The 13,154-nt window shown below is 37.8% G+C and overlaps 1 protein-coding gene across 1 annotated transcript in view; it reads left to right on the top strand.

The window, feature by feature from the left end:
* Window positions 1-13,154, top strand: part of coro2aa (coronin 2Aa) — a 52,603-nt gene continuing 39,449 nt past the window's right edge. The window contains exon 1 of the mRNA XM_067584878.1: window positions 1-343. Coding sequence (XP_067440979.1) covers window positions 329-343 — 15 coding nt within the window. The 5' untranslated portion in view covers window positions 1-328. The remainder of the gene's footprint in view (window positions 344-13,154) is intronic.

Below are 13,154 nucleotides of genomic sequence, written 5' to 3'. Positions count from 1 at the left end.
TACTCGTCGCATCCTGTGTTCGCATCTCTCCTCATCCTACGCCTTCCTCCTCCTCCTCCTCCTCCTCTGACTCCAGTTTTTCTCTTTTTTTTCACGGTGACTGCGGGTGTGTGTGTGTGTGTTCGCAGTAGGGAAATGCTCTGTCTGTGAGCTTTTTGCTTTCTATTTTTTGGGAAGGTCTCAAGGTGGAGCCGGACATCATGACTTTTAAGTGACCACCATGCAACAACCAGCGGTGTTATAACACGGCCTGTCCACTTCCACCTCCTCACCGACTCCTCTTCAGGGGGAAAAAACTGCCACCACCTGCCGACGCATCTGACGCCATATGACCGTCTCAAAGGTGAGTTCACTTCAGTTTACGCTCCTGCAGCCCTTTTTTTTTTTTACTGTCCTCTTGTCATTTTACAGGCGTGTTTCCAGCGCTGGCTGCAACAGAAACGGATTGCAATGGGGAGAGATTTATTTCAGGCTGTGCACTTGCAGCGTGGCTCCGGGCTGCAGCTCTGCCATGCGGCTCCACAGCCCAAAAAACACAACTTCAGCTTTCCAGGGTAGACTATGTGACGGTGTAACATTGTATGGCAGCAGGGAGGATTTTGCATTTTGCATACTGTAAAATGAATGTTTTTTTAATGGTTTCCTCATGCACGGAGCTTCTTCTGTGGTGTTTTTAACTTGCAGACAGACTCAGGACATGTTCTCTATGTTGTGTGATCTGATACAGACGTAAACGTTTCTGCTGAAGTTGATCACAATTTTAAAATCTAGATCATATTTTTCCCTCATTGACATGACTTCAAATGAATATGATCGTTGTAAAAAAGTAAAATAATTTCTTTTGGAGGACACCTTAAATGTCTCCACAATTGAATATAAATAGAGCTGCAACAATCGATTAGTTGATCGACAGAAAACGAATCAGCAACTATTTTGATCACTGATTAGTCGTTTCAGTCATTCATCAAGCAAAAATGCCAAATGTTGTCTGGTTTCAGGTTCTCAAATGTGTTGATCTGCTGTGTTTCTTTGTCATATATGACAGTAACTTGGATTTAGCTGCAACAATTATTTGATTAATCAATTAGTTACCAGCTATTGAGTTAATCGTCAACTATTTGATAATCGTTTAATCATTTGTAGTCATTTTTTAAGAAAAAATGTCCAAATTCTCTGATTACATCCTCTCAAATGTGAATATTTTCATCTTTATTTTGTCATTTACACAGTAAACTGAACATCTTTGGGTTGTTGACTGTTGATCGGGACAAAATACAACATTTTATGACGTCATCTTAGACTGTAGGGATCAGTGATCAAGATTTTTCACCATTTTCTGACATTTCATGGACCAAACAACTAATCAATCAGTCGAGAAAATAATCAACAGGTTAATCAATAATGAAAATAATCATTAGTTGCAGCTCTGTATCTGATACAGACAGCTGTTTCTACTGAAGTTGACATAACTTCAAATGATTGTCATAAATGTAAAAAAATAATAATTTCTTTTGGACGACGCTTGAATATAAATAGAGCTGCAACAATGAGTCGATTCTTTGGATCGACAGAAAATGAAACAGCAACTGTTTTGATAATCGATTGTTTCAGTCATTTTTCAAGCAGAAATGCCTTCAGGTTCTCAAATGAGAGGATTTGCTGCTTTTCTTTGTCATATATGACAGTAAATTGAATATATTTAGGTTTTGGACTGTTTGTCGGACAAAACAAGCATATTGCAGATGTCACTGTGGAGTTAGAGAAATCATAAATGGCATTTTCCCCAGTTTTTTTCTTTATTTTATAGACTAAAAGATCAGTTGAGAAAATAATCAGCAGATTAATCGGGAATTATAATAATCATTAGTTGCAACCCTTAAATATAAATCATTTCTAGAGGTAGATAACAAAAATCTGTAAAAATGTTCAGTAGAAAAATGTCTATCATTCACTAGAAACTACTAAAAATACTCAAAAACTCGTATCTTGTGCTGAAACAATGAGTCGATTAATCATTTAGCTGATTGAAAGAAAACAAATCCCCAAGAATACTGATAACCAATTAATCATTTAAGTCATTTATCAAGCAAAAATGATCAAATTTGAGGATTTTCTCCATCTTTATGTTTGTGTTTGGATAATTATTTGGACAAAACTAGTTGAGGCTGCATCTAAAAACTATTCTCATTATAGGTTCATCCAGCAGCTTGGTGTTTTACCTTTGCTAAATGTTGCTAAACAATAAAATGATAAACAATTTGAAGACATCTCACGAGGCTCTATTTCACATTTAATAGACTCGACAATAAAAACAAAGTACAGATTAATTGATGATGAAAACAATCGTTAGTTGCAGCCTCATTAATGTGTCCCATTAGCATCAGCATCCTCATACAAACCCAGAATGTTGTATCCTTTCACTTAATGCCATCTTAACGTCTGCAGACATTATTAGTTTTAAGTGAAATCTATTATTTTAGCTCTGTGGGTGGCTGTATTCTGTCAGGTCGCCGGGTCAACAGATGGTTTGGATCTATTGTTTTTCATCACTCTTGTCTGGATGGACGTAAACAAACTCAAGACAAAAGAAAAAGCAGTTTGAGAGCTCGGTGTTTAATGACCCGAGTCTAATGCTTACCACATGTAGAGCAGTGGGAGAAGTCGAGGAGTTTGTGCCAACTGGCTCCTCGTGTGGCTGAGGAGAGCGGGGTGGCACGTCGCTTCCACACGGGCAATGTGTAGAGTTCAGCATCGGGTCAGTAAAGATATCATATCATAATGTGATGATATGACAATGTTGTGTTTTGGTTTTACAAAATTCTGCTGTTCAAAAGAATAATTCTTAATATGTTGTGTTTAAAAAAATTAGTTATTGAAGGTTTTGTTCTACACATTTGATGAGCTGAACAGTGCAGCGAAATTTACTTACTTAACTTAATAGATCAGCAGAAAATATTGTCATTATTATTGTGATATTTATGTCAACCATATTGCAGCTGAACATCCAGGATCCAGAGATAAAACTTTGATTTATCTTAACATTTTACTCATTCCTAATTATAACGATATGATATGAGCTCTTTTATCAGTGTAGTCGATACACAGAGTCAGTTACTACATTTTGTCTCTGTAGGACGGTGCAGACATCTTTGATAAGGTAACTTATCAAACAAAAACTTATCAAGGTCTGTTTGGTCTGATGCAAATAAGCCTTAAACAAGGAAATATGTGCATATGGCCAACCTGCTGTATGTTGTAATGTTAGCATGTTAGCTCACCAGCCCGTCCTCACAAGAAAAACCACATTATAGGTCTAAAATTCAGGCCGGCAAAAACAACCTATAGTTACGTTTACATCATCTAGCGGTGTAGTAATGATGACCCGGGGAAGTGATGCAGTTCAGATGCCGTCAATATAAAGTGGCGTGATAAGATGATTTTGCCTCATTAGGAGGAGGAGGAGGGTTGGGTAGATGTTGATATTAACTGTTGCCATGATGACAAATGTTGCGTAACTTTAAGGAAGACTCAACCAAGTTTCAAGTGATCATTTCACCATAAAACAGAAGTATTTCTAAACAGTGATTTGTAATGGTTTTGGAAAGCGGCATATTACGCTCCCATGGGAGAGCATTATGTAACTATAAGTTGTTTTTTGCCTCCAGAATTTTAGACCTATACTGTCTTTTAATTATGAGGATGTGTTGGACAGTAACGTGTTGAGTTTAAGGACAAGTGTGACAGTACGAGTCATGACTCTTGGAGTTGTGTGGAGAGTAGAGGTGTCATGACAGCACTAGATTAGTCTAAGTCGGGCTTGGCAACTACCTAATGGCAAACACTTGCCAAAATAAGCATTAGACTAATGACACTACGGGAAAGAGAAAACCCTCATCCAAAAATAAACTTCACCTCTTGTAACTGGCTTTGAACTGTGCTGGAAAAAAACACACACACACACCCTGATGATCCCAGACAGTTTTTTAATGAGGAGTTTCTGGTGTGTGAACTCTCTTCTATTTAATTCTACTCTGTCTGTAGTGAAATCTGTGGTGCACCTTCATGTTAGCCCATAAAACGCTCGCCTGTATCTATGGCATGTTATCACACAGACTGTTAACATATACCTGAGATTCTCCCACTTGGTCCAACCTGTGACTCGTGCAGTTTGCTATGTTGAGTCACAGAGACAGAGACTCTACTGTTTTTCTACTGAGCTCTTTCCTGTGAAAAGACAAATACATCTTTGTCTTGTTTATCTTGTACTTTATGGCATTGTCACTATCGTCAAAACAGTAACTAGAGCTGAGTGCAGGTTTTTGAGCTGGCACACAAGCTCGCTGCTGGTTGTTGCAGGTATCAAAGTCCTACCTGCTATAATTGCTGTGAATTGAAGGTGTGCTTTTGAGGAAACCTGCCCCTGTATCTGTGCAATAAAAATGATCGCTAAGTAACAAGAGACAAACAGTGATGATTAACTCAGAAGCTTGATGTTTACTCATAAGATTGGATTGTGTAATTTATTGTTGATGTTGGATGGAATCATAAAATGAAGAAGACATACTGTACTAGAGAGAAATGATTGACAGGAAATTAACCTGCAGACAGTTTGATCCATCGTTTTAGGTAAAAATGCCCCAAAATTCACTGGTTCAAGCTTCTTAAATGTGAATATATGCTGGTTTTTGAAATCTTGAACGATTGTAAACTGAATGCATTTTGCTAAAACAATTAGTCAGTTAATCAACAGAAAGTTAATCCACAACAACATCATTCACTTAATTTCCTAGAAATGCCAAACATTCACTGCTTCATATAGGGCTGCAACTAATGATTATTGTCTTTTACACATTAATCTATCGATTATTTTCTCAATCGGTTGATCCATAAAATATCAGAATATAGTGCAAAACTCCCATTATGATCTCTCAGAGCCCAAGTTGACATATTTTAATAGTTTGTTTTATTCAATCAAGAGTCCAAAACCCAAAGATATTTAGTATATGGCATAGAAGACTAATATGAGAAGTTGAAATCTGAGAATTATTGGCATTTATGATTAAAAAATGACTTAGAATTGTTCCCAGTTAATTTTATTGTTTATCAACTAATCAATAAATCAAGTAATTGATTAAGATCAAGCTTCAAGCTCCTCAAATGTGAGGATGTTTTGCTCTGTTTTATTGTAAGTTGAACACCCTTTGGTATTGGACCATTTCTTGGACAAAATAATAATGATTTGTCATATGATCTGCATTTTTCACTAATACAGTCCAAACGAGGAATCTAAAATATTAACAGCATATTAATCCATAATCAGTCAGTTGAAGCCCTGTGTGTGTGTGTGTGTGTGTGTGTGTGTGTGTGTGTGTGTGTGTGTGTGTGTGTGTGTTTCTTAGCTGAAGTCCTCAGCAGTGTTTGGTTTGCAGAATGTGTCAGGTTTGTGGTGTTTTGATGGACCATTAGGTGTTATTCCACACAGAGGTGATGAAACCCATTAAAGGGTGGTATGTCATTATGTAACCAGGTCAGACTATTGAGATCTGTGTGTGTATGTGTGTACATAAAACAGTAAATACACCATATTAATTAATCAAGTATTTTGTCTATAAAAGGTAGAAGAATTGTGAAAAACAACTGAACATTAGCCCCCAGTAGAGCCAAAGATGACACCTTTAAATTTGTTTCTCTTCCACTAACCAGTCCAAAATCTAAAGATATTCAGTTAGCAATGATATGAAATTGAGAAAAGCAGAAAATTCTCACATTTTAGAAGCGCAAAGCAGCACTGTCGTTCACAGGCATACCTGTCGGTCCACCACTTCAGTCCAGACTGAAATATCTGAACAACTATTAGATTAATTGCTGTGCAATTTTGTACAGATGTTCATGATTCCTCTAGTGTCAGTACTTTGGTTTACAACTATATACTTGCAAAACTAATGACATTCCCATTAACCTCAGCTGTACTTTGTGTTCAGTGCTAATTAGTAGATGATAGTATGTTTACACTATAAACTAAGATGATGAACTTAAAGCAGGGAAACATTATACCTGCTAAACATTAGCATGTTAGCATTATCACTATCAGCATGTTTGTCTTTAGCAATTAATATAATTAATATTTTAGTCTATAAAAGATTTTTAAAAAGTAAAAATGATCATCACAACTTCGCAGAGCATTTTTAAACAAGTCACTGGTCTAATATTTTTTTCTCAATCCACTACTCAATTAATTGACGGATTGTTTCGTTATAAAGGTGTGCACTTTTCTCCTCGCAGCTGAAACTATGTGTGTGTGTGTGTGTGTGTGTGTGTGTGTGTGTGTGTGTGTGTGTTCATGCTGGATTATATCACTGATTTTATAACAAGTTAGAAACAGCCCAAAGGTGAATGAGATCATCCTGCTTGTCCTCTGTTGCTACACTATCAAACCAGACATTGTGCCTCCTGGAGCTTGTGGGGAACCTGATGTCGCCACTAAACGATGCCTCATACATGACTTTACCTCCAGAACAAAGCCCCCAGGGGCCTTAAGTCTCTGACTCCACCACCACCACCCTCCCCCCTGTGGTTCACTCCTCACTAAACCTAATGAAGGCCTGCCTCTCTGCCCAACAGGACCAAGGTGATCTCACCGTGCTTGTGCCCTGTTACATCTAAACCCACTGTTGTCTGTCAATGAACCAGCTGATACAGAGCAAATCTCTCTCTATTCTTAAACAGGTTCATGTGTTCATAAACTTGTTGACAAATGTGTCTTTTACCTTTCATATTTTATGATTTTGTCTTCAGACATCCTGCAAAAAAAGGCTCTTATGTAACAGGAGCGTCTGCACGTGACCTCAAAACCTCTCGCTGTTATTGTCACACACAGACCGCCTAAAGACCACCAGCTTCCCCTAACAAAGCAGCTCCTGCTGTTTCTTGTCACTGCAGGGCAGGACCATTTACACAGCAGGGCATAATGACTTTTTAAAGAGACCTGTTTGTATTTCCTGTCTGTCTCTTCTCTTCACTGTTACATCACTGTCAGTCAGATCACTCGTGGCAGGTTTTCCTGCACGTTTCTGACATGACAGCTGTCCGACTGTTTTCGGATTATCTAGTGCTGCTCCCACGTGGGGCACACAGGGAGGGGATTACTTTAAAAAAAAAAACGGAGAGAGAGTCTGTGGATTTGTGCAATGTCGAGTGCTCGTGTACAAGTTTTTCAAGCTGTACAAGAGGTGACACCATGAATGCCACAGGGCTATTAGGACATTGTGTGACCTACACTGCAGTACACTCAGTAATAATAAATTATAGAGTTTATTAATTATTCAGTACGGTCAGTTAAATTTTATTTGTATAGCTATGAATCACAACAGACATTATCTCAAGGCTACTGACTGACAAACTCTTAAAATTACGTAATAAAGTACCTTCTGCAGTTGAGGTAATAAAGGCTATGGCCATTATTTGGGTGTTTATGGTCGTTAATTGTCGACATGTAAACTGAGTTAATGCAGTCTCACCGAAAATACCAGAGCTTATTAACAGAGTTTTGGGAACCAAATTCGGCCACATTGTTCATACAAGCTAAAATATAGTCATATAACATTAAATTCAGACGTGTCGACTAACGTTAAAGCAGTCTCGCTGAAATGACTGGAGTTTATCACCAGAGTTTTGAGTTGTGTAATATTAAATTAACTTCAATTTCTGGTAAATATCTACTAATGAAACATTTTTGCTAACGAGATAAACAAAATGGTCTGGTCAATGAATTCAGAAATCTATAGTCTTCAGTAGCAAGAGCCGTTAAAATATTCCGTTAGCGAACGATAAATTTGGAATGAGCTGCAGTCAGCGAGTTGAAGCTCTGTAAATGCCCTCTGAGGATGTAGAGCAATGACAAGTGGGGAAATTCCAACACTTGTCAGCTGACCAATGGCGTAATTTACCTCAGTCACTCACTCACTCAGTCAGGGACAGACACATTTATAATAATTATGATAATAAACTTTATTTTTTATAGCATCTTCCTTAACAATGTTACAAAGTGCTTCACAAAAAGATAGCCCTTAGTCACCAGGTGGGCTCTGGGAACGACCAGCAAGCCACTATCAGCCAATCTAAGATAGTGCCCAGACACATACGGGGTTAGTAGATCTTTGATATAATTAGGGTCATGGTAAAGCCTTGAAGGTCAACAATAAAATTATAAAATCAATGCGAAAATGACTGGGAAGCCAATGCAGGGAGGCCAGAATATGAGTTATATGATCTTGTTTTCTTGAACCAGTGATAATCCTAGCAGCAACATTTTGAACCAGTTGAAGGCGATAGAGGGAAACCTGTGTAGAGGGCATTACAGAAATCTGAACAAGAAAACATAAAAGCATGGACAATCCTGTGTAAATCCTCAAAGGATAAGAAGGGTCAAACTTTTAAAATTAACTTAAGTTGAAAGAAACATGATTGAACATACTTCTAAACATCAAAACAGAGGCCAGGATCAAATAAAACCCAAATTTCTTGCAGTTGGCTTAATATTATGTGATGAGACTCCAAGATTTGGGTGTGGCAAACAAGATAATTTTCATTTTGTCATTGTTAAATTTGAGGAAATTTTGAGAAGTCCAGCAGTTGATATCAGAAAGGCAGGCAGTAAGTTGGGTTATGCTGCTATGATTAGTAGATAGTAACGGGACATATAACAGGGTGTCATCAGCATAACAATAATAATCTACATTATGCTTATTAATGACCTGACCCAGGGGTAGTGTATAAATGGAGAACAGTAACAGCCCCAAGATTGAACCTTGAGGAACGCTATGAGTGAATTGGGAAACATAAGGTGGAGAATTTCCAACAACAACAGAAAACGTTCTATTGGACAGATAGAAGCGTAATAAGTTGAGAGCAGACCTTTTTAGATCAAACCAAGTTTCAAGAAGCTGTAGAAGGATGGAGTGGTCTACTGTATCAAAGGCCACACTCAGTTCTAGCAGTACCAGAATGGAGCTTTCACCTTTATCTGCTGCAAGGGGTAAGTTATTTGTCACTTTAATTAAGGCCGTCTCAGTACAATGTAAAGCTCTAAAACCAGACTGATAGTTATCGAGAATGCTGTTAACATTCATATAAGCAATCAGTTGAGAGGCAATAACTTTCTCCAACACCTTAGATAAGAAAGATATTTTAGAATTAGGTTGGTATGTTTAAAATAAGAAGGAAAAATACCAATGTCCAAGGAGCAATTAATAATTGATAAAATGCAGGAACTGACAGTGGGCAATACGTCTTTTATAAGTTTAGAGAGAATAATATCGAGTTGGGAAAAGGATTTAATATGAGAGACAATGGTTTCTAGGACTGAGTGGGAAATTGGCTGAAATTGAATCAACACTGAACAGTTTGATGGGGGGGGGACAGATTGGACACAAGTGTCTGAAACAATCTGAGTCCTAATATTCTCCACCTTTTTAACAAAAGTCAGAATTTCCTCTGCTAATTCAGGGTTAAGTTCAGTATTAGAGGTGGAGGAACCGCTCACAGCAGAATCAATAACCTTAAGTGAAACTTTGGAGTTATGGGAATTACTGGAAATCAAACTGGAGAAATAGGCTGATCTCGCCTCTTTAACAGCAGTCTGACAGTTGAACATATGACTTCTTAGGATGTCAAGGGAGGCTTGGAACCCATTAGCCTTCCATATACGTTCAGCTTTTCTGTGTTGTCTCTTGAGGGCCCGAGTGTGCTCACTGAGCCATGGCGAAGGATTATGCCTTTTCTTTCTGATTTTAAGAGGAGCGATATGATCAAGGATAGACAGACAGATGGTGTTGAAAGAATTAGCCAGGGCATCCGGGCACTGTTGCTGCATAAAAGAGCTCGAGGTTAAGGTATTGGAGAAAGCTTCACAGAATTTACTGGCAGAATCAGCATTAAGAACACGTGACAGGACAGTGGCACAAGGCTTACTAGTGGGAGGAGACGCATTAAAAACAATGGCTTTATGATCTGAGACATAAACGTCAACAAGGGTTACATTTTATGGAGAGAAAACCACTAGTGAGGACCTGATCTGAGGTATGGCCTTTAGAATATGTGGCACCTTTTTAATAATTTGGTTTAAATTAAAAGACTCAATAAGATCCTGGAAATCATGGGAAAGAGGGTTAGAAGGACAACATACATGGACATTGAAGTCATCAATTTGAGTATAACAAGAGAGATGAGGTCTGTTTAAAAAGTATATAAAGCAGAGTAGCTGCACCAGAAATTAAAAAACGTTAACCTTCAAAAGAGTTAAAAGAATCAAAAGACAGAAAAGAGCACTTAAAACTATTTCTGTGCATGACAGCAGTGCCACCACCCGACCCAAATGCCAGGGGAGATTAAAATGGGAAGTTGGCAGGGGTAGCCATAGTTAAGGGGATAGGTCTCAGTAGCCAGGTCTCAGTAGCCATAAAAAGGTCCAGGCAATTAGCAGTTATAAAATCATTGCAAATAAAGGATTTTCTGGCCGTAGTTTTTCTAAAATTACCATTGGACAGTTTATGCACTTACTGTTTGTAGTTGTTTTGAAAAACAGAAAATTATACAGAAACTATTTGTTTATCAGTGCTAGAAAAAGGAGAGTGACTCAAGTTGAACGCATCTGTGCCAAGTGGCAACTAACATGTCTCGAGGCTCAGGCCAATGTAGAGGTAACTTAAAGGGCAATGTCACCAACAGCTGGCTTCAAAATATCCCTGGATCCAAGAGACTCCCATTTAAAAAGTGCCAGCTTCTCTCTAGAAATAGTGTCAATAATTTTTTTCACTGAGTCATTACGGACTCAATTGCTAAATTTTGGTTCTTTAATAAATGTTCTTGTGGTCATTTTGGAAATTATTGCTCCATTAATAAGATTTAATTATTAAAGACATCCATCTATATATGATCTACACTCAAGTTTGCTAAAAGTGTAATTGAGGTTGATGTGTTAAAATGAAGTGATCTCATAAACTGTCTACAACAATATAATTAAAGCCTAAAAAGAATGATGTTTAAATGTGTCCAGTTATAGTTAAGAAGTTATGTGAAGTTACAGCCCTCTGTTACCTTTCCTAAAAATGATACCAATGGGTTTCATGTACAGAGGTAATATTTAAAATTTAGGGGAAAAAAGTGCACCGTATTAGATCGATACTCAATATTGATAAAATTTTAAAAATATCTGAGTGTTGGGTCAAAGTTAACTTGCCGCTCCTTGTCGTTAAGCATTTGTTTAAGCTATGAGCAAATAGGGATTTTTACCATCTCACATTGTCAATTTAACTTTTATAAGCTTGAAGAGGTAAAACTGTCTAGTATTTCACAAAAAATACAGAAATATCTGTAATAAATAAACACATTTTATGCAGCAGACTTAATGAACTTTCAACCATTTCTTTTGACGCCATTGGGATCTTGACTGCCAGGTTGAGAATCACTGTCTAAGTGATTCTCAACGCTTTTATTTTAGGAACAGAAATAGATTTTTAGGTTCCCGGTTAAAGTGTATTAGTGGCAACAGGATGTTATTTGTTAGACCTGCTCAGACAGTGTGCTCCTGTTGTTTCTGGAGTCCTAGGGTCTTAATCGTGAGGCAGATGGGTCAGCAGAGTCTGATTCATTATTCATGAAGAGAAGTAGATGGCCGTCTCCACTGGTGTGTGTGTGTGTGTGTGTGTTCACCATATTGATTCCCAAGGCCTTAAGTAGCCCTAATGGTTGTACCTCATGAAAAATGCTGTCAGAGCAAATGTAGACTTGCTCCCTGACAAGACAAGTGGCAAATGTGTACATTGTTTATTAGACTCAACACATGTTTACTCTCAAACACTCCTATTTATGTATTATGCGGAAAAAAGCTCTGTGTGATCACCAAGTCCCAAAACACAATGAAACCCCAATTACTAAAATACATCCCCTGAAATATGCTAATAATTGTAGAATTTTTTTGTTTGTTTGTTGTTTTTTACTTTGCTAATAAGAGAGGTTGTGTTCTATATATGGAAATGCATCCATGTGCATAATAATACACTATACTGCAAATATTGTTGAGATGTAGCATTTAAGCAGCAAAATAGAAAAAAAAATCACTTTCCAGAGGAAACGTAGTTCACAGTTTTACTTACATTAAGATAAAAATGGACAGCTCTGATGGAGCTCAGGATTCAATCTGAGGATGTCTGCTTTGTAACAAATGATTTGACTGTAAAATATAAACTTTGAATCTGTGAGTTTACCTGTCGGATGTATAGAAAAGATCCTGACAGACCCTGCCGCCATGTCAGGACAATGAATAACTGCCACATGTGTAAAAGCACAAAGCGCCTCTCAATTTGGAGACAAACATATCGTTCCTGATGCTGTGTGATACAGCTGTTTATTAAACTTTAATGAAAGAATCACACATACAATCATCTGTAAATAAGAAACAGAACTTCAGCAAAATCCTGGATTCAGTCAGTGGTGTGAGGAGACATTATGTGAGACTTAATTGCATTAAAACTTGTATTTTCATGAACATTTCAGTAATAGATGTGAAATTGTAAAGAAAGGTGAGAGAAGCAAAACTCAACAGACATGAAATGTGTTTTTGACTTCGGAGTCACATGTCCATCAATTAAAGTCATGCAAATTGTGGCTTTTGAGTTCTCTGTAGCTAATGTTTATGGACCGGTATTTCTGCTGAAATGTGTCCTGTGTGTGGTGGAAGCCTATTTAACTTATATAGCTATATTATCCATAAACAAGTGGCTTTGTGGCCTTCTTTCCTTTGGTGTGAGATTTATTTTGGTGGCTTGAGAGTGCAAGACGAAGCCTTAAAAGCAGATGTCTCATTTCAAAAGAGTGAGAGTTGGCAACCTTTCAATAAGCATGTTAGCATTGTCATTGAGAGCATGCTAGCATGCTGACATTGGCATTCAGCTCAAAGCTCTGCTGTGCCTAATGCTGCAATCCATTGCAAGACGGAAGTCGGTAGTTCCGATTCGTTATTCCTGAATTCCAAACTAAATGTGTCCCAGTGCATCTGCTCAGCAAAACATGGACGCCTGTAGCAAACTGGTGTTTGGAGGGCCATGTGCATGCATGGTTTCATTCCAGCCCAACACTGCAGCAGCTGATTAGATTAG

Source organism: Thunnus thynnus, chromosome 3 (assembly GCF_963924715.1).
Source record: "Thunnus thynnus chromosome 3, fThuThy2.1, whole genome shotgun sequence".
Classification (NCBI taxonomy): Eukaryota; Metazoa; Chordata; class Actinopteri; order Scombriformes; family Scombridae; genus Thunnus; species Thunnus thynnus.
Note: the sequence above shows the minus strand (reverse complement) of the source record. Positions and strands in the feature narration are given on the sequence as shown.